Source organism: Pseudorca crassidens, chromosome 16 (genome assembly GCF_039906515.1).
Source record: "Pseudorca crassidens isolate mPseCra1 chromosome 16, mPseCra1.hap1, whole genome shotgun sequence".
Taxonomy (NCBI): Eukaryota; Metazoa; Chordata; class Mammalia; order Artiodactyla; family Delphinidae; genus Pseudorca; species Pseudorca crassidens.
The window spans coordinates 1517340-1543643 of record NC_090311.1 but is presented as its reverse complement, the minus strand read 5'-3'; the positions used below and the strand labels follow the sequence as shown (position 1 = coordinate 1543643).

At 46.2% G+C, this 26304-nt stretch overlaps 1 protein-coding gene across 7 annotated transcripts in view; it reads left to right on the top strand.

Moving 5' to 3' along the window:
* The first annotated feature begins 1399 nt into the window (after positions 1-1399).
* PPP2R2D (protein phosphatase 2 regulatory subunit Bdelta) overlaps positions 1400-26304 on the top strand; it is a 45354-nt gene continuing 20449 nt past the window's right edge. For 3 of the 7 annotated variants that reach the window (XR_010935685.1, XR_010935684.1, XM_067709017.1), the window contains exons 1-2: positions 1400-1609; positions 1696-1788. Coding sequence is in view for 3 of the 7 variants with exons in the window: in XM_067709017.1 (XP_067565118.1) it covers positions 1415-1609; positions 1696-1788 (288 nt within the window). In the remaining 4 variants the exon portion in view is untranslated. Of the gene's footprint in view, positions 1610-1695; positions 1789-2785; positions 3798-4675; positions 4799-12301; positions 12490-26304 lie in introns of those variants that run through there. The other 4 variants (XM_067709020.1, XM_067709018.1, XM_067709022.1 and 1 more) reach the window with 3 other exon arrangements.

Here is a 26304-nt window from a genome sequence, read left to right as displayed (position 1 = left end):
TGTTTAAAACTGCAACCCTCCCTAGATGCACTCCCTTGCCCTCCTTCCTTGCTTTATTTTTCTATCCAACTTCATCTGACTTACTACCTACTTTGCTTTACTCCTGCTGTTTTCTTTTATTTTATATATAAATTTATTTATTTATTTTATTTATTTATTTTTGGCTGTGTTGGGTCTTTGTTGCTGCGCGGGCTTACTCTAGTTGCGGTGAGCGGGGGCTACTCTTCGTTGTGGTGTGTGGGCTTCTCATTGTCGTGGCTTCTCTTGTTGCGGAGCACGGGCTCTAGGCGCACAGGCTTCAGTAGTTGTGGCACGCGGGCTCAGTAGTTGTGGCTCTCAGATTCTAGAGTGCAGGCTCAGTAGTTGTGGCACAAGGGCTTAGTTGCTCCGTGGCATGTGGGATCTTCCCGGGCCAGGGCTCAAACCTGTGTTGCCTGCATTGGCAGGAGGATTCTTAACCACTGCGCCACCAGGGGAGCCCACTCCTGCTATTTTCTGGATCCCTAAACTGAGATGTAAGCTCCCTGAGGGTAGGCATTTGCTCTGTTTACCCCCGCATCTCCTGGGCCGTGAACAGTGTGGCACATAGCACGAGCTGATCAAAAAATAATATTTGTTAAGTGGACAAATGTTCCTGATTTGGAATGATCATCTTCTAGAGATGCCACATGGTAACTACCAACTTCACAATATCACTGAAAGAAGTTATGATTTCGGACACATAAATCCCACAAATGAATAATCCCTCCGTAGGCCACAGGAAACACACCCAGGAATGAAGGAACGAACGATGGGCACGCTGTACCGCAACACCGTTTCCCTAAGATTGTACACTGATGGGGGCTCAAGGAATCCTGGTAGACAACGTGAGCTCTGTGCAGGGCTGCCGTCAAAGGTGTACACTGATTACCGGGACTCCAGCTGTGTCCGAGGAGAGTGATTTGCAGTGCGGCCTGGGTCGGTGGGTCGGTGGGCCGGCATGACGCTCTCAGGTGCGGGGCGCTCCAGGTGTGGCCCGGCCCGGAAGCTCCGCCCACCGGCCACTGAGCGCGCTCTCCATTGGCTGTTCCGCCGAAGGATCGCGCTCTCATTGGCCGAAGACTCTAGGAACGGGCCCGGTTCGGCCTCGCGGCCTCCAAAACTCCGCAGAGGGACGGCCGGCCGGCAGCAGACCCGCGGCTGATCTTCAGGGGAGCACCAAGCTCCGGGCTCACAGCCGCCCGCCGGCCGGGGCGTCCCCGGCGGCCCTGAAGCCCCGTTCCCAGGGGTCGGGGCGCGGCGCAGGTCGCGCAGACGTAGTCGGCGCACCGGGAGGACCCACCCCCCGCCCCCCGCGGCCGTGCGTCCCGCCCCGCCCCGCTCGGAGACTCCCGGAGGCCCCGCCCCCGCCCCCGGCCGTCGGAGGCGGCGGGGGATGACGTCATCGAGCGGGACGACGGGCATTGGGCGCCATTTTGAAAAAGGAAAAAAAAAATACGGCGGCGGCGGCGGCGGCGGCGGCCGGGCTGAGGTGCTTGGGCGGCAGCAGCGCGGCGGCCGCCTCGTACGTCCGCCGCCGCCTCGGCGCCCGGCCGCGCCCGGCTGCGCGCCGGCCGACCGGCCATGGCAGGTGAGGGCCCGCGCGGGGCGGGGCCGGGAGCGGGCGAGGGGCGAGGGGCTAGGGGCGCGAGCCTGACGCGCCCGGTGTATCCGCAGGAGCCGGAGGCGGCGGCTGCCCTGCGGGCGGCAACGACTTGCAGTGGTGTTTCTCGCAGGTCAAGGGGGCCGTGGACGAGGACGTGGCGGAAGGTAAGGCTGTGCACCTGGGCGCCCCGGAGCCCGGCTGGGCCGCTCCTGGCCGGGACGCGGGGCGGGCGCGCGCTCGGAGGTCCGGTCCGCCGGGGAGGCGAACGCCGGCCCGGTCCCTAGGGGAGGCGGCCCCGGGGGTTATGTCAGGGGCCCAAGGTCGCGGAGCGCGCAGATGTCGGGTCTCCCGAGTGGATTTTGGGTTCTTTGCGCTGCAAGTGGCTGCCTCCTGCGTTTGCTGGAGCTCCGGAAATAACTGCAGAAGCCGGGGACTCGAGAAACAGAAGCTTGGGGTAACTGCAGACTGGCAGGAGTCGGGTGGGGAATCGCTCCGGCCTGGGTCAGGTCGGGGCCTCTGTCCAGTCACCTGTGCGCTGGGGGCATCTTGTCCGGCCTCAGTTTCTTCTTTAAAAACAGGGTCGGACCCCTTGGTGCTTCAGATTGCTTTCTAAGGTTCCGAAGTTCTTCAGTTTTCTTATCAGCTCTTTCTCCTTCTCCGGCGGCGTGTTTTAAAGTTCCTGCTGCAGATTGCACCTTTGAACTTTGCGGTGTTGAGGTTGGTTGGTCTTTTCCGTAACGATGGTCGCAGGGGAGCGGCGTTGCGGGGGGCGGGGGCGCTTCCCACGGCGCCGCGTGTCGTCCTGAAGGAAGAACGCCTAGACTCGTGCCCGTGCGCGCGGTGCAGCGGCTCGGGAGTGTGAAGTCAGGCAGTGACTCTTGCTGTTGTCCAGCCGTCTCACTCAACATGGTGAGCCTCTAAACCTCTCTTAAAAAGTTTTTGTGTTTGCGTGAGCTACACCTTCTTTGCCCCAAGTAACTAGCAGCCTCTGGTCGGGTGTCCTGCGCCTTTCCTCCGCCGTGCCCGCTCCCGTGACCCTTGGCTCCGTCCTCCTTTGCTCTGCACCTCCCCCTGGCAGAGTGACATCTGGAGATCCTCTGACATCTGGAGACAAACAGTGCCCAGATCAGTAAGCAGGTAAAACGGTGCTTCAGAAATTTGTGAAGATGTATCCGATTTGAGATTGAGATTTTTCTTTACATTCACATAAGGTACGTTTTTTTTTCACTTTGCAGTGCCAAGTGGGTGACCGGTCAGCTTACTCAAAATTCCTATCAGGGATAAAGCAAAACCCATTTACTCACGGGTAGGAAGGTGGGAGGGCTTAATGCCTGTCTTAACTTCTGGTTTCTTTCCCTTTTTATAAGAAGGTTTAGTTGATAAGCCGAATGAATTAAAATGTAAGTCTAACTAAAATGGTGTATTTTAAGTGTGATGTTACACTTCGAAAATGGTATTCTTTACTTTTAAAAAGTCTTGATGGAAATATTTTGTTCTGTGAATTAAACTGGAACTTTTTGCAATTTTACATCCCTACTTTAAGTACAATTTTGACTACATCTAAAAGTTTGGTATTTTGAGTTATCTATTTTGTAAGATCTCTTTGTGGTAATTACCACATTTTGTTTGTTTGTTTGTTTTGCGGTACGCGGGCCTCTCACTGCTGTGGCCTCTCCCGCCGCGGGGCACAGGCTCCGGACGCGCAGGCTCAGCGGCCACGGCTCACGGGCCCAGCCGCTCCGCGGCATGTGGGATCCTCCCGGGACTGGGGACACGAACCCGCATCCCCTGCATCGGCAGGCAGACTCTCAACCACTGTGCCACCAGGGAAGCCCCACATGTTTTTCTGATCGTGTGTATTCACAGCTCTCTGTCTTACTTCATACTTAATTCTCTATCAGGGTTAACACATTTGTAACATTCATTATTTTGTCAAGTAGTCGTGATACTGCCTGTTTGAATTGTACTATTTCCATAAAAGTCCATGAGAAAGAAGAAAAAAGTAATTGTTAACAGCTAGCAACGAGACTTGAGCAACGAGAATAAAGAAGCTGGTGGTGAAGCTTGTGCCCAGATTCAACCTTGGTGAAGAAGTGTTGATAAGAGATAATTAACGGGAGATGTAATTTAAGGGAGGTCACTGGACGTCGATACTTGGACTGTAGGACTAGAGGTATAGTAAATTTATTTGTGCAGATTTGTGGGTGGTGAGGTGTTTCGCTCTTTAAGGTTTTGTTCTGTTCCAAGCTCCGCTTTGCAGAGTTCTCTGGTAACCCTAAATTTTGTACCGTCTTTCTGCTTTCCGCTGCTGTGAGTGATCAAAAAGTGACTGAGGTGGGCCCCTCCTTGCCTGAGTATGGACATGAGGGGTACAGGGGCAAGTGTGGTCTCCCCTGACGTTTGAAGGTTGGGGAGTGCGTATAGTGGAGAGAGGCTTTTGATTTCCTTTTTGTTTTTAAAGCTAATAGAGTTTGGGGGGACACCTGAAGAAAGTATTGTAATGTGTAAAATTTGATGATGGCTTTTTTTATGAATTATTTCTTTATTAGAGTGTGTGTATATATATGTATTTTTATTATTATTATTTTTAGAAACAACAGGGTTTTGCTGTGGGTCAGGTCAGCCCACCGTGCCGCCAGGGCTTTCCCATCTTCCTGCAAATAGGGACAGAGGTGGGCTCAAGAGGAAACTAGTAATTGCTCTGCTAGTGACAAGATGTGTGGGTGACAGTCCCTGGTGACTTGCCCCCTCTCCTTCCCCTATGACAAGCTGGCCAGGGTGGTAGGCATCGCCCCTGAAGGTGGAATAGGTGAGCTTTTATGCCTAGATGAACAAAGAGTCAAAATAGTAAAACCAGGGGGAGGCTTCCAGAAGGAAGTGAGAAAGTAGTTGTTAGCCTGTACCTCCAAATATTTATGCTCTAAACAATGACTACTCTTTGGAAGTTGTTAAATATTTATACAGATTTTTCACGCGTGATGTTTAGTCACCATCACCCAGCCCCTACTCCCTTTTCTTGGGCAACACTCACTGCATGAACATCTTTTGCAGGTGTTGTCACACGATATTACAGTCCTTCGCTGGTCTGTCTTCAGCAGTGTGAGCTCTACTTAAAGCTTGAGGGCTAGGTGCCCCTGCCTCGCCCCACAGCCTTGTAGAAGACCCAGCCTGGAGGTAAAGATGGTTAAGTCTTATTATGTTCCCGAGGTTGCTTCAAGTTACTTGTGCCCATTAATTCAGTCTTCACACAACCCTGCAAAGGAGGAACTCTTGTTCTTCCCAGTTTTAGATGTGGAAGCCAAGGCCCAGAGGACAGATGACTTGGTCCGCAGAGTGGCCAAGCCAGCGTTGGAAGCTGGGCCAGCTGGCCCAGGGCCCATGCATGCTGTGCTGCATCAGTGACCGTTTGTGGCCAGTACTGTTGAAGGCCCACTGCGGGGTGGGGCTCCCCAGCCGTGGGATTGCTCTGTCCTTCCAAAGCTCAGGAGAGGCCTCACTACCAAGAATTAGAGGAAACGACCTCTGAAAGCAAATGAAAATGAGCTGTCTTTAAAGTGAGTGCCTATCAAAATGGTGTAAGATTAGTAACAAGGCTTTCAGAACGGGCATCCTCAAAGTATTTTAAGAATAGATACTACAGAGACAGTAAGCAGGGGGAACACCTGAATGTCAAGTGAGTGATACGGTAGCCTTGCCTGCCGAGCTACTCTCACGGGACCTCAGCTGCCCTCTTGCAGGGAAGTTCCGGGTCTGCTGCTTTTGTACATTCATCGCTCTTCTGATTTTCTGGAGGAACAGGGGGAACGGGTTAGAGGAGGGAAGGGCTTGTCATGAACTACTGCCTGGATTGACATAGTTTTTTGCATAGCTTGAGAGCAGCTGGTTCTTTTCATCTCAGAGTGTGTAGGTTTAAGTGTCTAGACTTTCTATTTGATGATTTTATTTTAACCGGTTTCTTCATCCACGATCTAATCTATTGCTTGGAATTAGACATTAATCTTTTTCTAAAGACATAATGCTTAACAAAACTAAAGGTTCATCTGCTTAATTCAAGCTTGAGTCTGGGAAGTTGTGTAAATAAGGTAGGTTTCTGGGTAATCTGGTATGGCCAGCCTTTCTGAAAGGGTTTACATAGATGTCATGAAAGAAAGAAACATTTAAATTGGCGAAGGGTAACAAAAATTAAGAGCACTTGGGCGTCAGTAGCAGGAAGTTATTGTGTTTCATTGAATATAAGATACATGTGATTTCAAAGATGTGAAAATGAAAGAAAATGTGCTTCTTAGAATCAGTGAAATACCATATTTGTGAATGCAAAACTTTTCAATCGGGCTTCCCTGGTGGCGCAGTGGTTGAGAGTCCACCTGCCGATGCAGGGGACACGGGTTCGTGCCCCGGTCCAGGAAGATCCCACATGCCGCGGAGCGGCTGGGCCCGTGAGCCATGGCCGCTGAGCCTGTGTGTCCGGAGCCTGTGCTCCGCAACAGGAGAGGCCACAATAGTGAGAGGCCCGCGTACCGCAAAAAAAAAAAAAAAAAAAACTTCTCAGTCATAGTCATTATTTCTAGAGTACTGTGATAGTTTTTTCCTATGGAGAGTCTGCCTTAAAGAAATCAGATGTGTATGGTTTTTTTAAGATTAATGCATTCAGTGTACCTACTGAGCACAGCTACATTGTGGTGTCTCTGAAATCAGGCTGTGCATTCAAGAAGCGGGACTGATCTTAGATAATCAGGTGCAGGTTTATGGTAGTATCAAACCATACTCCTTGATTTTTTTATTCCTTGATTTTAAAAATCTGTTGTTTTGATGAGAAGTTCTGGGTTCAGTTCATGTCTGCTGTTTATCAAGCTTGAAGGCCCTTTCTAAACCTCAACTTGCTTATCTAGAAATCACATCATAAGATTTTTGTTGAGATAAAAGTGCTGTGCTTTTGAACCTGTAAGGTGTTGTTGAAGTGTTAGGTACAGCTGTTCACTAATTTTCACGTATTTTAAGGTGTTTGGGTTTAGTTGGAGCTATATTTAAATGTGAAAGTAGCAGTCTCTTAGTTTTTCCCGACCTCCCGCAATCTCTCCACTCACCCCAGATCCCTTCCATAGGGCCTGACCTCTTGGTTTTTCCATCGTTATTCAGTGATCTTCCCACGCCTTGACGTTGGCTCGTATTTCTCTCCCAGCGTAGAATACAGCTTTCCCCGGCTATCCTATCTGGAAGCAGAGCATTCCTGCAAAACCTAAGCCGAAATGGTGTAAAGGGAGAAGCAATAATTACCTTAGCCATAGGTATCAATTACCTTATGACACAGGCACAGAAGGAGTCAAGGTAAAGCCCAGACGCTCAGACACAGTTCAAAGCTCTGACAGCTTGATGCTGAGATGCTCAGTGTAGCTCCTGGAGAAGGAGCTTGGTGGCCCCTCTCACTGCTCAGGGTGCACTACCTGTATAATCATTTCCTGCGAAACAAATGCTGAAGGCTTATTTTGCCCCTTTTTTTTTTTCCCCCAAAAGTGAAATCTTCAGATTTCTTTCAGTTAGCAAACTGTAGGTCTTTGGTAAAAGCGAAATGACGTACAGTGAGCTTTCAAAAAATGGGGGATTTCTCAGGAATTCTCTGTGGTAGTCCAGTGGTTAGGATGCCGGGCTTTCACTGCCCGGGGCCCGGGTTCGATCCCTGGTCGGGGAACTAAAATCCCGCAAGCCATGCGGGGCGGCCAAAAAAAAAAAAGGTGGGGGATTTCTATATTCTTTTAGTTTCCTCTCCTCCTTTCACACCTAGTCATCCATCTAAATCCATCTCAGATTCCACTTTCTTTATGAAACACTGCTCAGCCGCTCTTAACATCCTTTCCTGTCACTTAGCATGTCATGGTGTTTAGCATTGGCTGTATCCTGCTTGTTCTCTAGTTTTATCATATGGGTTAGGCTTGCTCTTCAACTTGATGTTAATCAAGATATTGAAAGATTTTGGTACAAATTCCACTTCATCCCTCTTACTAGCTTCGTGTTAATGTGACAGTTACTTACCTTCTGTTCCTCAGCTGTAAAACAGGGTGCTATTTCCTGTGACCATTACAGGTTCTTAGAAAGATTGCAGGTAATGCAGGAAAAGCTTTGACAAACGGGCTCACAGTAACTGATAACTGTTAAAATGTTGGTATCTTTTTTTTTTAATTTTTCATACAGTTTTTAAAGGTTACTTTCCATTTACAGTTATTACAAAATATTGGCTCTATTCCCCATGTTGTACAGTACATCCTTGAGCCTATCTTATACCCAATAGTTTGTACCTCCCATTTCCCCACCCCTATATACCCCCCACCCCATAACCACAAGTTTGTTCTCTATATCTGTTAGTCTGCTTCTTTTTTGTCATATTCACTAGTTAGTTTGTTGTGTTTTTTAGATTGAACATATAAGTGATATCATACAGGGTTTGTCTTTGACTTCACTTAGCATAATGCCCTGCAGGTCCCTCCATGTTGTTGCAAATGGCATTATTTCATTCTCCTTTATGGCTGAGTAGTATTCCATTGTGTAGATGTGCCACATCTTCTCTATCCATTCATCTGTCGATGGACACTTAGGTTGTTTCCATATCTTGGCTATTGTAAATGGTGCTGCCATGGACATTGGGGTCATGTATCTTTTCAAATTAGTGTTTTTGTTTTTTATCGAATATATACCCAGGAGTGGAATTGCTGGATCATATGATAACTCCATTTTTAGTTTTTTGAGAAACTGCCGCACTGTTTTCCACAGTGGCTGCACCAGTTTACATTCCCACCAAGAGTGGAGGAGGGTTCCCTTTTCTCCACATCCTTGACAACAGTTGTTGTTTGTGTTCTCTTTAATGATAAATGTTGATGTCTTAAGAGACCCTCTTGCCTAGGAGAGTAACTTACTCTGTGTTGCTCCAGGGAGCCACCTTAAGAAAATGAAGGGTGTTATGGGGGCTAGCTTTCAGCTTAGTTCATCTAAAAAGTTGGCAACAGCGTCCTGAAGGTCTGCTCGTGCTGAATGTTGCAGTGGAGAAACCCAGTTTCTGCCTCACGCAACCATGTGTTTAGACAGCGACTGGCAAGCAGTTGGGTCCTGGCACCATCGTGAGAGCAGGGTATGTGGAGGGAATGTGATACAGTGCCCAGTACACAAGACTTGGGTGGGGAGTGAAGGGAAGGAAATCAGGGTGTAGGAAGAGGGAGGAAGGAAAGGGAGAAGAATGTTCCAGATTGAGGGGGCTTGGAGTAGAGATTGCAGAGAGCGTGGCGCATTCTGGGAAACCAGAGTACTTGGTGTGTTTGTCTGGCAAAGAAGGGGAAGGCCCGAGACGAGGGGCTGGCAGGGACCAGAGTGATGAGTAAAAGCCTTGAATACGGTGCTGAGCACCTTGAATTGTGTTTCGAAGTAAATGTGATCATAAACGTTTAAGGTTCTCACTAGAGGAGTGACGTCAACTTTACGGAAGGTCACTCTGGCCTTTGGAAAATGGGTGGTGACGGGGTACAGAGTGGAGACAGGAATGCAGCTGCTCAGCCACTGCAACAACAAAGGCTGGCAATGTGAGCTTACACTAAATCAGAGGGTTTCGGATTCTCTTTAAAGGGCCCAGTAGTAAATATTTCAGACTTTGCAGGCCAGTCCTGTCTCATCTACTCAACTCAGCTGTGCCTTTGCAGCAGAAAAGCAGCCAGAGACCCCAGGAACATGAGGGTGTGACGGTGGCCAGTACCACTAGTTACAGATCAGCAAGGGCCAGATTTGGATTTCACATGGTAGTTTGCCTGCCCTGTGCTAAGCCGGTGGTTCTCAAAGCCTTTTGGTTCCAAAACCTCTTGGTTTTATACTCTTAATAATTTTTGAGGACCAGAGAGCTTTTTGTTCATGAGGGTTATGTCTATCAATATTTACTGTATTGGAAATTAGGACAACTGAAACTATTTATTATTTCACTTTAATAATAAATCTATTACATGTTATCATAACATTTTTAATGAAAAACAACTTTACCAAAACCAAAAAAGATTGAGTGCCATTGTTTTATACTTTGCAAGTGTTTTAAGTGTAGGGCTTAATAGTAGACAGGTGGATTCCCAGATCTGCTTCTACATTCAGTCTGTTACAATTGTTTTATTGAAATATATGAAGAAAATTTGGCCTCATACTTACATGTAGTTAGAACAGGGAGGGGTGATTTAATAGCCTTTTCATGTAATTATAGGTATTCCACTTTAATACTACAACAGAACTGCACACATGGTGGTTTCTTCTAGTTACACTTTGGAACCTGAGACCATATCAATGAATTGTTTACCCCCTGTTAACATTAAAGTCCATAGTTCTATCTTGTACTTTGACTGTATCCCTTGCTCATGTGGTTAATTTGGTAGCATCACATCTTGGTCATTTAGAAATACATATTGGTACACTGAGTTGTTCAGATCTTCTAAATGTTGATACATTTCACTGTACAAGATCAAGAAAATCACCACTGATCTCATTAGAAGAGTCTTAAAGTGGGAAGCTGTCAAATTAATAGCAGAAACAAGTTTTCCAAAATTCTGATTTCTCTTGAAAGCTTGGATTTTATCATTGGCAGCAAATACCGTCAGTTGTTTTCTGTGTAGTGAGTGGCTCACTTTGTTTATTTTTAAGAAAATTTGTGCCAGATGTCAAAACCTAAACAACCATAGTTGGTCAGTTGTTCTTTCAGATAAAAGTGGCATTCCATGAAAATGGCTGGTTCAACCTGCAGCACTGACAACCGTGCACATGCTTTTCCTTGAGACAGTCACTGCACTCGGGGGTACAGCAAACCTGCTGTGTGCCTAGCGCCCACCTTACCACAAAGCATATTGAAAAGACTCATCCTGGGGGCTTCCCTGGTGCCGCAGTGGTTAAGAATCCGCCTGCCAGTGCAGGGGACACGGGTTCGAGCCCTGGTCTGGGAAGATCCCACATACCGCAGAGCAGTTAAGCCAGTGCGCCATAGCTACTGAGCCTGCGCTCTAGAGCCCACAAGCCACAACTACTAAAGCCTGCGTGCCTAGAGCCCATGCTCTGCAACAAGAGAAGCCACCGCAGTGAGAAGCCCACACACCGCAAAGAAGACCCAACGCAGCCAAAAATAAATAAACTTAAAAAAAGAGAAAAGACTCATACTAATGGGTTGGTATTGAGTAAAATTAATTCGTTTGATGGTTCATCAAGGATATTCCTCAGTAAAACTGGCTTTTTTCCTTTCTTTTCTTCCTGCCCTTGCGTGGTGTGAACAGCAGGACTGCTGGTGCGGTTCCATGCTGCTGAGTGATGTGTGCTGGACACCAGCAGTTTCAGCCACATTGCTTTTGCTCTTTCATGCAGATGACAACACAGTGAAAATGGCAACGCGTATTATTGTGAAAATAGTTTTGACCTTGTGGTCCTTGAAGAGGTTCTTGGGTACCTGCAGGGGTCCACAGACCACACTTTGAGAACTACTGCTTTAAAGCTAGCTACTAGCAATAGGAATAACAGAACAGGGCAGATTTTAAGATTAACTGTCCCCTCTCATCTTTACTGGATTTTGCTGTTTTTGTCTCAGAATACAAAAGCAGAGCATTCATTATTTAAAGTAACTCAAGTGATGCAGATGTAAAAAGAGTAAAAGCAAAAGTTCTTCTTCATTCCTCCCCAGAGGTAATGACCCTTAACAATGTGTGTATGTTTTTTAGACCATTTCCTATTCATCTATCTATGTACTTTTGTTTTAAAATTTAGTTTGCGTGTAAGCAGCACTTTTTAAATCCCTTACAAAGTGTGAATCCTATTATAAATGTTGTTTGCTTGCTTGTTTGCATCAGCAGTGTGTAATTTGAGACCGTACAGTGACCCGGGCTTTCTGCTGAGCTGTGCACACACTTGAGCCTGTGTGACCCTGAACGTAGCCCCTGGAGATGTCAGTGCTACTGTTGCTTGTGTTTACAAATGAGCACATTGACTCTCAGAAGATGTAGTCACTTGCCCAAGGACACAGAGCTAGTGGGTGCTGAGGTCAGGATTTCAGCCCAGGTGTTCTGGATCCAGAGCCCATACGTCGGTATTTTTAACGATGCTGCCTTCTTGCATAGCTCGATTTGATCCTTTTTCATGGCTACAGAGTATATAGTTGTACAGACTACTCATTTATGTAACAAGTCCTCTGTTGGTGGGTTCCAAGTTTTGCTATTACTAAAGATGCTGCAGTAAAGAGACTTGTCCATCCATCTGCCTGGGGCAGGAGTTGCTGTGGCTAGAGTCCTAGAAACAGACACACTCAAAGGCCTCCAACATTTACCTTTTTTGGCTGCCAAATTGCCCTCCAAAAGACGGTGCTGACTTACACCTTCCCCACACTTTTCCTTCCCCACTCATGCTGGGAATATCAGACTTTCTAAGTTTAGCTATTTTAATGTCAATTGTAATGTTGGAGTTTGCATTTCCTTACAGTTAGGCGATTGAGATTTTTGTCAACTATTTCTATTTCTTCCGTGAATTGTCAGATTGTATCTCTTGTCCATTTTTCTACTGAGGCTTTTAGAAATGAATTTTAAAAGCTTTTTAATACATTATAAGTACTAATCTCGGAATATTTTTTATTAACCTTGAGTTTTAATTTTTCAGTTATGTCCCCTGTATGTGTGTCTTCTGTAGGCGGGTTTTTTTGTTGCTGTTGCCGCTGTCGGGAACTAAGAAAAGGCTGAGATCTTTGTTGGGTCAGTAGTGGTGTGGAAGAGGAGCGGTGCGGGACAACAGGAGTGATTCATAGGCTGGACTAAATATTGAGAGCCGGAGCTCAGAGAGTGACCGTGAACACAGAAGAGCTTGGAAAGTTCACAGAGAGCTTGGTAAGGCTGTTAGACTTACACAGACTGGGGAGCAGACTTTAGCCCGTTTTATCTAGATCTCCAGAGATAAGAAAGTCACAACTAAAACGCGGTGTATGAATTCTATATCTTGTGCTAGACGTAGCACAGTGCTGGCACATAGGAAGTATTTTAGTAAATTGTGAATTCTTAATGAGTCAGGATACCTGCCCCAAAGGTACTAAGTTCCCTGATAATGATGTGGAAAATTTGGGTGTAAAAAAGGAACAAACGATGAGTCCTCATTTTTAACCATATCTGTAAACGTGTCATTCATTTTTAAAAAGGGGTAAGAGAGTTCATATAAATCATCAAAGAAAGGGCATTAATGGGCAAAGACTTCTTTTTTAATTTATTTTATTTATTTTTGGCTGCATTGGGTCTTTGTTGCTGCACGGGGGCTGCTCTTCATTGCAGTGCGTGGGCTTCTCATTGCCGTGGCTTCTCCTGTTGCGGAGCACGAGCTCCAGGCACGTGGGCTTCAGTAGTTGTGGCTCATGGGCTCAGTAGTTGTGGCGCACACTTAGTTGCTCACGGCATGTGGGATCTTCCCGGGCCAGGGCTCGAACCTGTGTCCCCTGCATTGGCAGGTGGATTCTTAACCACTGCACCACCAGGGAAGCCCACAAAGATGTTTTAATTAAAGCAGTGGTGAGGTTTTATTTTTGCTTTACATTTCTGGAAGAAGTATCTCTACACTCATTTTTCTGGAGGGCAATTTCACATGTATCTATAAAACCTTAAGCAAGGGTTGGGAGCCTATGATTCATTCCACTTACAGGAATATGCCAGCTTTTATTTTTTTTTTTAATTTATTTTTTTGGCTGCATTGGGTCTTCGTTGCTGCGCACAGGCTTTCTCTAGTTGTGGCAAGCAGGGGCTGCTCTTCGTTGCAGAGCACGGACTGTAGGCACGCCAGCTTCAGTAGTTGTGGCACGCAGGCTCAGTAGTTATGGCTCGTGGGCTCTAGAGCGCAGGCTCAGTAGTCATGGCACATGGGCTTAGTTGCTCGGTGGCATGTGGGATCTTCCCGGGCCAGGGCTTGAACCCATGTCCCCTGCATTGGCAGGCGGATTCTTAACCACTGTGCCACTAGGGGAAGTCCTGTGCCAGCATTTCATGAGGTGTGTTTACAGAGTTGTGCATTGCAGCAATAAAATATCAGGGAAAAAATGCCCAGAAGTAGTGAAGTGATTAAATGCATTGTGGTGCACCCATATCGTGGTTTAAAGGGGTCTGTGCCTGCCGGAGAGAGGTTTGTGACGTACTAGGTGAAAAAAAGCAATTCACAGAACAGTGATCGCGTGTAAATCTGACTGGGGTTGTAAATGTCTGGAAGATGCAGGATGGCTAACATCTTTGGGGACCCGGGGGTAGTGAGGGGTCAGATTTGCATCAGAGGGACTTTGGCTTTTATTCTACATGCTTCTGTATTATTTGATGTTCCACACCAATGCAGCATTGTTTTTGTGATGATAAAAAGAAAAAGACCAGTTAAGAAAAGGGAAAGACTAGCTTTATAACAGTGGAGGAAGGGTTCCCTTCCTGCTACTTACGAACACCTGCTGTTTAGGCTGCCACTTGAAAACACCCTGAGCATTTTTTGTAAGGTTTTTTGTTTCTTAGGGGTTTTTTGGAATATAGTTGATTTACAATATTGCGTTACTTTCAGGTGTACAGCAAAGTGAGTCAGTTATATGTATATTTTTTCCAGATTATTTTCTATTATAGATTATTACTATACTATAAGATACAAGACACTGACTATAGTTCCCTGTGCTGTACAGTAAATCCTTTTGCTTATCTGTTTTATGTAGTTTGTATCAACCCCATTTTTCTGAGTTTTAATTGTTCTGCTCCAGGTATCTGTGATGACAAAATAGATATCCATAAGAATATATATTACTGAAGCTCTAGTATTTGTAACTAGATGTAAAGCAAAGCAAAATGACAGCCCAGCTGATGATGATTGTTGAAAGGGGGGCCTTCAGTGCCTGGTACATCAGTGCGTTTGCAAATGGACCTAACTATCCATCTCATGGGGGCTGCTTGTGGCTTGGTTTCGGCCATTTGCAGTGTCCTGTGTATCTACATGTTTTAAAGAAATGTCATAATTTCTTTTTTTTTTTTTTTTTGGATATACCTTACATATAGGACAAATATTTTTTTTATTTTATTATTTACGTTTTGGCCGCACTGTGCAGCATGTGGGATCTTAGTTCCCCTACTGGGGATAGAACCCGTGCCCCCTGTGGTGGAAGCGCAGAGTCTTAACCACTGGACTGCTAGGGAAGTCCCTAGGAGAAATATTTTAAATCTTGAGACAACCATTTGCCACCTCACTTTTTTTTTTTTCCTTAACAATATCTGTTTTATTCTCTGTAGCTTTTTTTTTTCTTTTTTCTTTTTTTGGTCCTCTGGGTCTTAGTTGCGGCTCATGGGCTCCTTAGTTGCAGCTTGCCAGCTCCTTAGTTGCGGCAGGCAGGCTCCTTAGTTGTGGCATGTGAACTTTTAGTTGCAGCGTGCATGTGGGATATAGTTCCCTGACCAGGGATCGAACCCTGGCCCCCTGCATTGGGAGCGCAGAGTCTTAACCACTGTGCCACCAGGGAAGTCCCTGCCACCTCACATTTTGATAAACTTTATAGTTTTCCTTTAAAATAAGTAGTAATATACATATTATTAACATAATATCAATAATATCTAATTATTATACAGTTACATATAAATGTAAGGTATATTTATTTATTAAAATATATATAATATTATATGCTAATTGTAAACACCCATGTTCTCAACATTTGGTCATATTTGTTTCAGATTTAAGATGTAAAAGTTACAGATGAAGTTCTCTCTCTCTTAACTCCCCAGTTCCATTTCCTGTACTTTTCTCTCCTTCCTTCACCAGTGGCAACTTCTACCATAAAGTTGGCCTATAAATTCCCTGCTTCTGAATTTTTATCGAAATAGATGTACTGCTGCTGCTTTTTCTCCAGTTGTCTTGCTTTTGTTAGACCTTAAGGATCTAATTGAATGTTAGAGGTCAACATTTGTTAGATTTTGACTTTGGTTATGATAACAAAAAGCACGTATCTGTCAGTTGTTGAAGTCATCTGAAATATCAGAGATAGTTCTTGAAGTAGTATTAGCCACAGTGATCATTAATTTTTTTCTGCCATCAAGCCCTGGTTATGTTCAGGTATATAGTAGTGATATCAATCTGAAAATGAGAGAATGCAAAAAGTCTTTATTTTAACCATTCTCAGTTTACTTAATGTCCATTAAAGCACAGTAGAATTCAGCAGGAAAAGGAGAAATTGATTGGAATTATCCACTTAGGACTTTCTGTGTGCCTTTTAAAGTGCTGTTCAGGGTAAAATTCATACATAATATAATTGTATGAATTGTTGCTTTAGAAATCCATTGGAAGTTTACCTTTGGGGGAATTCCCTAGTGGTCTAGTGGTTAGGACTCTGCACTCTCACTGCTGAGGGCCCAGGGAAGGGCCCAGGTTCAATCCCTGGTTGGGAAACTAAAATCCCACAAGCTGTGTGTGGCACGGCCAAAAAAAATTTACGTTTGGGGTTGCTGGCTGTGCAGGCCTGGTGGTGGCCGGCAGAGGGCAGGCTGGGTTTAGGGAGAACAGGTGCCCTCACCTTTCAGACTTGGCTCCTGAGGTTGCATCTCCTTGTTTCATTTGAGCTACAGAGAAGAAAATAACACTCAGGGTAACGTGGATTTGGCTTTTTTTTTTTTTTAAGGTTTGTGAATTTTTTTGATTGCGATAAACTATACGTAGCTTAATATTGATCATTTTAATTATTCCCATGTGTACAACTCAGTGGCATTAATTACATTCACAATATTGTGTGACCACCACTACCTCTACCCAAAACTTCTTCATCATCTCCAACGAAAACTCCATACCTGTTACATAACAACTCCCTCTTCTCTTCTCCCTGCAGCCCCTGGTAATCTCTATTCTGGTTTCTGTCTCTGTGTATTTTCCTATTCCAGGAACTGCATATAAAACTGGAATTATACAATATTTGTCCATCTGTATCTGGTTTATTTCACTACAAATAATGTTTTGAAGATCTACCCAAGTTGTAGAATGTATCAGAATTTTTTAAAGATTTTATTGTTCTGGAGCTATTTTAGGTTCACAGCAAAATTAAGAGGAAGGTACAACAATTGCCCATATACCACCCTCCCCCTTCAACCTCCCCCACGGTCAGCACCCCCTGCCGTAACAGCATGTTACACGTGTTGCAGTCAAAGACCCATAGTCCGTAGTTGACCTCAGGGTTCACTCTTGACGGTGTGCATTCTGTGGGTTTGCACAAATGTGTGATGACACGTCTCCATCAGTGTAGTCTCATAGAGTCGCTTCCCTGCGCTCAAACTCCTCTTTGCTCAGCCTGTTCACCCCTCCCTTCCTCCGCCGGCCCCCCACCCCACGCCAGCAACCACTGATTGTTTTTTTTACTGTCTCCATAGTTCTGCCTTTCCCAGAATGTCGTAGAGTTTGAATCATACCGTAGGCAGCCTTTTCAGATTGGCTTCTTTCACTTTGTAATAAGCATTTAAAGTTCTTCCCTGTCTTTCATGGCTTGGTGGCTCGTTTCTTTGTACGCTGAATAATATTCAATTGTCTGGATGGACCACAGTTTATTAACCTGTTCGCCTACGGAAGGACATCTTGGTTGTTCAGGTTTTGGCAGTTACAAATAAAGCTGCTACAAACATTTGTGTGCAGGTTTCTGTGTGGATGTACATTTTCCACTCCTTTGGGTAAATACCAAGGAACAAAGTTGCTGGGTGGACCATATGGTAAGAGGACGTTTATTTTTGTTAGAAGCCGTCAAGCTGTCTCCTGAAGTGGCTGCACTGCTCTGCTCTGCGTTCCCACCAGCGATGTAAGGGAGTTCCTGCCGCTCCGCACCCTCTCTAGCACTTGGTGTTGTCAGTGGTTTTGGATTTTGACCGTTCTAATAGGTGTGTAGCGGTATTGTGTGTTGCTTTACGTTTTCCTGGTGACATATGCTGTGGAGCATCTTTTCATATGCTTGTTTGCCACGTGTATGGCTTATTTGGTGCGGTGTCTGTTAAGGTCTTTCGCCCACTGTAGTTGGGTTGTTTTCTTTTTGCTGAGTTTTGAGGGTTCTTTTGTATATTTGGACAGCAGCTCTTTATCAGATGTGTCTTTTGCAAATGTTTTCTCCCAGTCTGTAGCTTGTCTTCTCATTCTCTTGAATGTATCAGAATTTCATTCCATTTTATGGCAGAATTAGATATGGATTTTTTGAAATAGAAATAATATGTTTCTAACCTCACTTTTTATTTTGTTTTTGGTCATTGAATGTACTCTTAAAATTTTTACCCTTAAACAATAAATGTATTCCTGAAAAGGTATTTGGAAATTGGATTATTTATATGCATGGAGTGAAATCACTGGTCAAAAATAGCTTGTTATAAGTTTTTTCTATAGTAAAAAAATCACAAAGTTGGGGTGGATAATTGCTTGAAGTTTGGTAAACTCTGACTTGTTTTATCATTCACCTGGTAAAGTTCTCACTTACTTGATAATCTTGCCTATTTTAGGGTTTCTCTAACTTAGATATCTGTGAGTTCTTTCATGTGTGTTTAAATATACTTAACTTTGTACTTAGTTATAAGGAAGAATCTCAAGGCTGTGTGTGTTACTAACAGATGCTAACAAAAGTTGGCATTTAGGGAGAAACATTAGCAGCCTTGTTTTTCTAATGTGATGGACTAGGTTCAAATTTAGACACAGGTTATTCTTCTTTTGGTACCAGTTCCTCAAGGTAATGACCTTTTTACTGTAGATGACAAAAATACTAGTCACTGTCTTCTTGCTAGTTTGACTGAGTCTGAAATCCAGTGAGGGGCTGTGTGTTGTTACGTGTCTAGGTATGCAGCAGGGGAGAGGGGCTGAAAGAAGAAACTTTGCTGAGAATAGTTAGTGACCCGAGGCAATAAATGAACTTTGACCTCCTCATTCTTGCTTCTTGTGCATCCATCCATGGTGTGGAAGGTACCCTGAGCAAAGCACTGCTCTTCAACAGACACGGTCCTAGGATGGAAGCAGTTAACTAGTTAATTGCCATTGTGATGAGGGCTCCAGAAGGAGTCAAAGGGGTTCCCTGGGCAGTGGCCCTTTGAGCTCTAAAGTGAAGGATGGATGGGCATGGACTGGGTTGAGGGATGGGAGGCGTGGTCCAGGCAAAGCAGAACGTGGAAGAGGGCTTGAAACAGGAAGAATTATGATCAGTTCAGGAAACTGAAAGAGGCCTGGGTGATCAGACCATAGAAAGGAAAGGGGAGAAGAGAATGAGGATTCTGATCTTTCTCCTAAGGGCAGTGGGGATTCACGTGATGTGTCTTAGTGGGAAAATGGCGATCGCATTTGTGTTTAAAAATAAAAATTGCTCCAGATGCAGTGTGCAGAGGTGGGCTGGAATCATTTTAGGGCAAGATGCTGCTTTTTAATTTTCAGAAGAGCCTAGCAAGTACGTTGATGATTGTGTTACAGAGACAGTGCCCTGTCCTTCATAGTGAGAGAGGGCTTTGGCGTGCTTTGGGTCAGGCTTCTGCCGTGGACCACACAGTTCTGATTCACCGAAAGAATTACTAGTATGAAATTAAGCATAAAATCTCCTGGCTGTAATTCAAGTGTGGGAGAAAGGTTAAAATGGACAGTCAGATAGCCTTTTGGGTTAAAACTTTCTAATTTTTAACATGTGGTGGGGGGAATAGAATGGAATATTCTGTATGAATTGGATTTTCCTTGAAAAGAGTGATTAATTTTCCAGTGGGCTTTAATTTTAATAACAGGTTAAATGTGGTTTCCTAAGTTTTGAAGTCTGCTGAACTTCATTAGGTAAGACATCTAGTTAGGGAATGATGTAAACACGAATTTTCCTGATAAACAACAATAAAAGATTCACCATATCCTTCTGCTGCCTTTGTGTCCTTATGCACATGCTTTGCAAGAAGTAACCCAAAAAAAAAGAACAAAAGCAAGGGATCTTTAGGTTTAAATGGAAGGGGGATTAAAAATAGTGTTTTGTTGAAAAATTCATAGCAGGGTTTTGTTTAGAAAACATAGAAATAATGTAGTCTACTTTTAGAATATAACCGAGAAAGGTTACAAGTCGTGAAGACCCTTTTAATGACTTGATCCAATCATTTTATGGTGTACTTTCAAATAACAGCTTTACTGAGATATAATTCACATAGCATGAAACTCATCCTTTTAAAGTGTACAGTTCAGTGTTTTTAGTGTGTTCGCAGAGTTGTACAGCCATCACCACTAGCTAATTTTAGAACATTTTCATCACTCCCAAAAGAAACTCACGAGCAGTCCCTTCTCAATCTTTCCTCCCCCACCTCCTGGCAACCACTAACCTACTTTCTGTTTCTATGGATTTGCCTGTTCTGCACATTTCATTTAAATGAAGTCATATAATATGTGGCTGCATGCCACTCTGACAGGTGCAAGGGAGCATGAGATAAATGGCCACACCCTCAGTTCACGTCTTACACGTTCATGCATGGGGAAAGTTGACTGGTTTGGTGATGGTGGCAGAGGAGCTGGGTGGGTTGAAACAGGTGCACTTGCCAAGTGGTGGGAGCAGACAGTCCTTAGAGGGGGCTCAGGAGAGAGTGGAAGGCAGTGAGTGCAGTGAGCCAGCCGGCTCTGCTTTCGGAGGACCAAGGTGCGGCAGAGGCCAGAAGAGGGGTGGGGCCACTTTTTTCCCTAAGATGAGAGATTGCAGCGCCCCTGTTTGAAAATGGGAGCAGTCTATTAGAGGGGAGAAGAGGGATGATTGACAGAGGAGCATAGTCCTCGAGGAGGCCAAGTAGCATAGGGCCTCCTGCTTTGGTTGGTCCCAGCTAGAAGCAGCGGCTCCTTCCGCTGCCACAGGGAAGGGGGGGGTCAGTCCCCGCAGGTGCTGTATTTGTTCGTGGGTGTGTGTAGACGATCTCTTCTGGGCATTTCTGTTTTTCAGAGAAATAACACAGAATTATTAACAGAAAGTGAGGTGTGGGTGGCTGAGGTGCTGGAAGTGTGAGAGGAAAAGGTGTGAAGGGGGTGTTGTGAAGTAGGAGGGATCAGTGGTCTGGGAGCATCAGACGAAAATCTGTGAGCGGGCGTTGGGGAGCAAACAGCCGCCACCGGAGAGGGCTTTGGGGGAGCTCAGGGATCGACATGTCTCAGAGCAAGAAGATGGAGGGAGCGTTCCAAGGAGAGGATGAGGCTGTAGTCAGAGAGAGGCTTGGGGAGGTTGGACTCTCGAGGCAGGCTGGGGAAGCACAGGGCCAAATGTGGAGAAGATGGATAGAAGTAAACAGGACACAGGGGAGGTGCCCAAGCGTGCAGCACGGCGGCCTTCACAAATGCAAACATCCTTGGAAATGACCCAGATCAAGAAAGCACCTAACCCTCACCCGCAGCCCTGTTCCACCCAGCTGCTGACATTATGGATTCCATCCCCCTGTTTCTGAACTTAATATAAATAGGATCGTGGTGTAAGTACTCCTTAGTATTTTCTTCATGAAACTCATCCGTATTGTTGTGTGCAGCGGTTGTTTGTTCACTTCCACTGCTGTGTGGTACTCCACCATGTGAACATTCCACAATTTAGGCATCCTTTCTACTGTTGATGGACATTTGAGTCGTTTCTCTTGCAAACATGCTACTGTGAACGTTCTTGTAAGTGCTTTAATGGTACACATATGTGTTTCTGGTGGCTGTGCATCTAGAGTGAGATTGTGGGGTCCTGGGATGTGTGGACGTTTAGCTTTTGTGGACATTGCCAGTTTTCACTCCCACAAGTGGGGTGTGAGAGTTCCTGTTGTTCCCTATCCTTGCAAACACTTGGAACAGTCTTTAATTTCAGTCACTTCCCTGGGCGTGTAGTGGTGTCTCAGTGTGGTTTTTACTTGCCTTCTTTCCCTGACGGCTGAAGAGGTTGAACGCCATTTCCTATTTTATTGGCCTAGGATTAGTTTTGATGATACCGTAGTGGGGAGTAGATGACGATTTTAACAGTGACCACTTCCTGGGACTGGTCCTAATGCAGTTCCTAGTAGTGAGGAAGCGGGTAGTGGTCTCACGAGGGACATGCAGACGTTCATCCTGCTGATGGCTGTGTAGGTCAGCAGAGCTGTGTTCCTTATCGGGAACACACTGTGATCGCAGGCTGGGAGGTGGTGTTAAGTAGCCCTGCACATCTTGAGCTAGAGGAGAAGGGGAGGGAGAAAATGAAACGAACTGCTGGAAACTGCATCTCCCGTCTGATTGTTGTTGTGGGTTCATTTTGATTGTGAAAGTTGAGTATTGATAGGGTTTTAAGCAGGGTGGTAATGTGACTTATTCCTTTAAACACATCCCTCCATCTGCCTTATGGAGATTGGACTCGAAGGGGCAAGGTGGGGGGTGGGGGGGGCGCTTAGGAGGCTGTCACAATAATTCAGCCAGAGATTATGGTCACTTTGGACAGAAGACAGTGGCAGTGAGACTGATGAAAGTAGAGGAAATGAAATACTCACATCTATATGTTTTTGTTTTGAAAAGCTTAAAAACTTGGAAAAGTACAAGAATAATATAACAAACACCTGTATACTCCACCCCAGAATCTGCCACCACAGCTGCCTGTCTTCCTTCATTTCTGTGGCTTTGTATGTGTAAGTGATCTGTCTGTGGTTCTGCGCTCCGGGATCCAGTAGCATGGTTCTAGATCTCCTCGGTGCTGCCCCGTCTGAGCTAGTCCATAACCCTGCGCGTCCTGGTCGTCACCAGCTGTACCACCTCTGAAATCTTAGTTTAAGGTGCTTCTCCCTGGGGTTTCTGCCTCCCTCCCATGCTTCCAGCTCAGCTGGGCTCCTGCCCCCACTGCACCTTCCTCAGTACTGTCTGTCCCTGTCCCTCACCCTTCTCCCTGCTCTGCTCCCTCCCCTCAGCCGGGTTCCAGGGTCTAATGCTGTGTTACTTCTGGCTCGCTCTTAACCTTCTCGCCTCTCTCAGCCCCTGGGTTCATACTCCTGGCAAACCCCCAAACCCAGTTGAACCGAGCATCTGCCTACTCTCAGCCTACACCCGAGTCACCGGGCAGGGTGGAAACACGCGGCTGCGGGAGCTGTGCTGGTTATTATTCATTCACAGAAGTGTCCATCCCAGGAGGGCAGGGACTTGGCCTTGTTCGTTGTGTCCCCAGTGCCTGTGCAGCACCGGCTTATAGTAGTCATTCAGGACGTGTGCTGGATTTAGAAGACTGCCCTCAAGTCTCACGTGGGCATTGATGCTATGAGACAGGCCTGCGTTTCCCCAGTGCGGTCCCTCCTGACTTTCTGAGAAGACCTCCTTCATATGTTCTCCCAGATTGCCTGTACCTCTCCCTCTGACTCTTAGCAGGTGCATCTCCTCTCATACCTCATAGAAAAAAGAGATAGTCGGACGCGCTCTCATTGTCCCAAGCTCAGGTTCACAGCCTGCCACGTGTGTGCCGTGTGCACCGTGGCCTCCTCCCCAGATGCAGGTGTCCCTGCTCCTTCCTTCTGGCAGCCCCACCCCTACCCCCCCCCCCACCCCGCTCGCGCTCTGCATCTCTGTCCCTGCCTGCTCGTCCTGTAACCCTGTTCTCGCTTCTGCCTCCGCTGCCACGTCATGCCCATGGCACACGGACATGACTTTATATCCTCTGTCCTTTAAAAACCCCAGCGACCACATTTCCCCTTCGAGTCCACCCCCTCCCCACTTCTTGTCCCTGCCTCCCTGTGTCGCAGTAAAAATGGTATCTGACATCCAGGGCCTCTTTCCTTACCAACTGCCCCCTGCCAGCATCCTTAGCAGCCTCTGCGAAATGTCAGACACTGCTAGCTTTTGATCTGTGAGTTTGAACAGTAAGTACTGACTTCCTGTTAATGGTAACTGATGATTTATTAGCTTTTTTGCTAACACCACCTTCCACCCACACATACTCTCCTCCTCCCCTAAAGAGAGGCTTTAAGAGAATTCTCTTGCGAGTCTTGGTTACATCAGTATTGTGCTGACTTTGTAAATATTGTTCATCATGGAACTAAAGTGTACATTTTTGTTTTCATACAACTTTTCATTTTGTCTAGAGCTAATGATTGCTTAATTTTTTCATATGCTTAGTTCTCTGTCTTTAGTGCTTTTTTAAAAAACAGTCACTCAGCAAATCTGTCAGATACCTAGCAGTGACTTTACCCAAACCCAGCAGATAATCCCGAGCCCTTCTTTCCTTTCCCAGATGACCTCTCCTGGCTGCAGTCTCCTTCAGGCTGGACTGTCCTCTCCAGGCCTGCTGGCCACGTGGCTCCAGTCTTGGGCCCCTCTTCACCATTGTTGAGATGTCCGATCCCCGTCTTCCTTCCTCTTGGTTTATTCTCATTTTGCCACATTGCATCTTCCAGTGGTTTCCTGATAAAGGGATTTCGTTGTTTTTGCTCTTTGCATGTTTGAAAACACCTCTACTCCTCCCTCAAACTTGTTTGAAAATTTGGCTAGGTTTAGAATTGTAGGTTGAAAATTTTTTCTTCTCAGAATTTGAGGGTAGATGGTCTTCTATTCACCATTCTCCTGCCTCCTGTGGGATGCCATCTATGCCTCTTGTGTGTGACCTGTTTGTTTCCTCTGGAGAATTTTGGAATCTCCCTTTTATCCTTGGTGTTTTACATTTCAGAGAGATGGGCCTTGGGCCAGTCTGTTCATTCATTGTGCTGGGCCCGCCTTGTGCCCTGTCAGCCTGGGAATGTACTTGCTGCTGTTTAAGGGAACGCTCGTCTTACTCCTTTGATGATTTTTCCCTTCCTTTTTTCTGTCATCTTTCTGGAACTTGGTGACTGGGTGATGGGCCACCTAAACCTATCCTCTCATTATCTTTTCTTTCCTGTTGCCCACTTCTTTGTCTTTTTGTTTTTCCCTTTGGAAGGGGTCTTGAGTTTTTACATTACTATTATTACCCCTTGCGTCTCCAGGAGCACTCCCTCGTTCTTCCTTTCTCGGGGCGCTGCTGTCTTCTAAGGGCCCCGCTGGATGTGCTGGCGCCCTGCACTGTGGGATGCAGATAACGTGCCCAGCGCCTGCCCCGCAGGCGGTGGTGAGGCTCCCTGGGTGGGTCCAGGCGAGTGCGTTCCTCAGGAGCACCTGGCACCTCAGCAAGCGCTAGGCCCACATTCTGACGTCATCGCTCTCCTTAGGGGTTAGCTCCCTGCGGTGGTAGTTGTCGCTTCTTTGATCTTTTGTTGGGGCACCGTCCCTCTTCCCTCCGTGTGCCTTCTTTGTTGTGACGTTTTCTCTCACAGGTCTTTCGACCCTGAGCTCTTGGTTCTTGTTTAAGTGGAGCCACTGTGGAGCAGAGAGGCAGGTCTGTGAGCAGGTGGGCTTTTCAGCTGGAGGACTTTCCTGTGGTTGGTCATTTCTTTAAGGACCTCAGGTGATTGAATCTCGAGGCCTTTTCTCTCGGGCTTTGGTGTTTTGGAGAGGAACCCTTATGGAAACGATCCACTCCTGGCAGCCAGCGTTTGGGAAACCAGAAGTGGGAGTAGCTGTGTGCTCCTGCCTGACCGGACGGGGCCCGGCTTGGGGACCCAGCAGTTCAGCAGAGCAGATAGACTTCCTGCCATCTCGGTGCCCAGCATCTGGCAGGGAGCCTGCCCCAGGCCGTGGATGCACACGTAGACGCCCCCAGCATCGTCCACGGCGCTTAGGGAAGCCCGCTCACACTGGCGGCCTGGCAGAGGACACCTTTCCCGTCTCATTCTGATGCCTTGGGGTGGGGGGCCCCTGTGCCCTGCCCCCACGCTTGACTACAAGTCTCAGATGCTCCTCAGGGGCTGCTGGGCCTTCTCCATGGTTTTCACATCCTCCAGGCAGCCACCCTGCAGCAAAGGGCGACATCGCCGCTCTTTGTGCCATCGCGAAGGCACTGTACCCTTGCCACGCGAGGAGCCGCGGGGCACTGGGGCAGAACAAGTGGCAGAATTGAGTCACTGCACAGCCCGCGGTGCTTTTGAAATGCCCAACTGGGTGCCCTCAGTCAGGACCACATTTACTCTGTGGCATCAGTAATACCCATCAAATTCATGCTGGTGATTTAAATTTTATTGGTTGTGCAATTTTAGTATTTAGTTTGTCTGTTTATTTTGATTTTAGAGCTCTTCTAAATTCTGCAGAGGGTATTTCTAATTTTAGGTTCGTACTTATTTACGTAGCCTAATGAAAATAATTTCTCACCACTGGCAGTCATGCAGTTTTTCTTAAAAGATTCACTCCATTTTAATGAAGTTTGAAAATCACTGACAGGGACTTCCTGGTGACGCCGTAGTTAAGAATCCTCCTGCCAATGCAGGGGACATGGGTTTGAGCCCTGGTCCAGGAAGATCCCACATGCCGCGGAGCAGCTAAGCCCGTGCGCCACAACTACTGAGCCTGCGCTCTAGAGCCCACAGGCCACAACTACTGAAGCCTACGTGCCTGGAGCCCGTGCTCTGCAAGAAGAGAAACCACCGCAATGAGAAGCCCGCGCAACGGAGTAGCCCCTGCTTGCCACAGCTGGAGAAAGCCCGCGTGCAGCAACGAAGACCTAACGCAGCCATAAATGAATGAATGAATGAGTGAAAGAAAATCACTGACAGAGCTAGAATACCATTAATTATATTGTGCACCCCCTGGGTATAAATGACATAAATTTTTAGTTCCTTTTAGTCCAATACAGAATATTTTAGTTTCATTTAAGCAAATTAGGT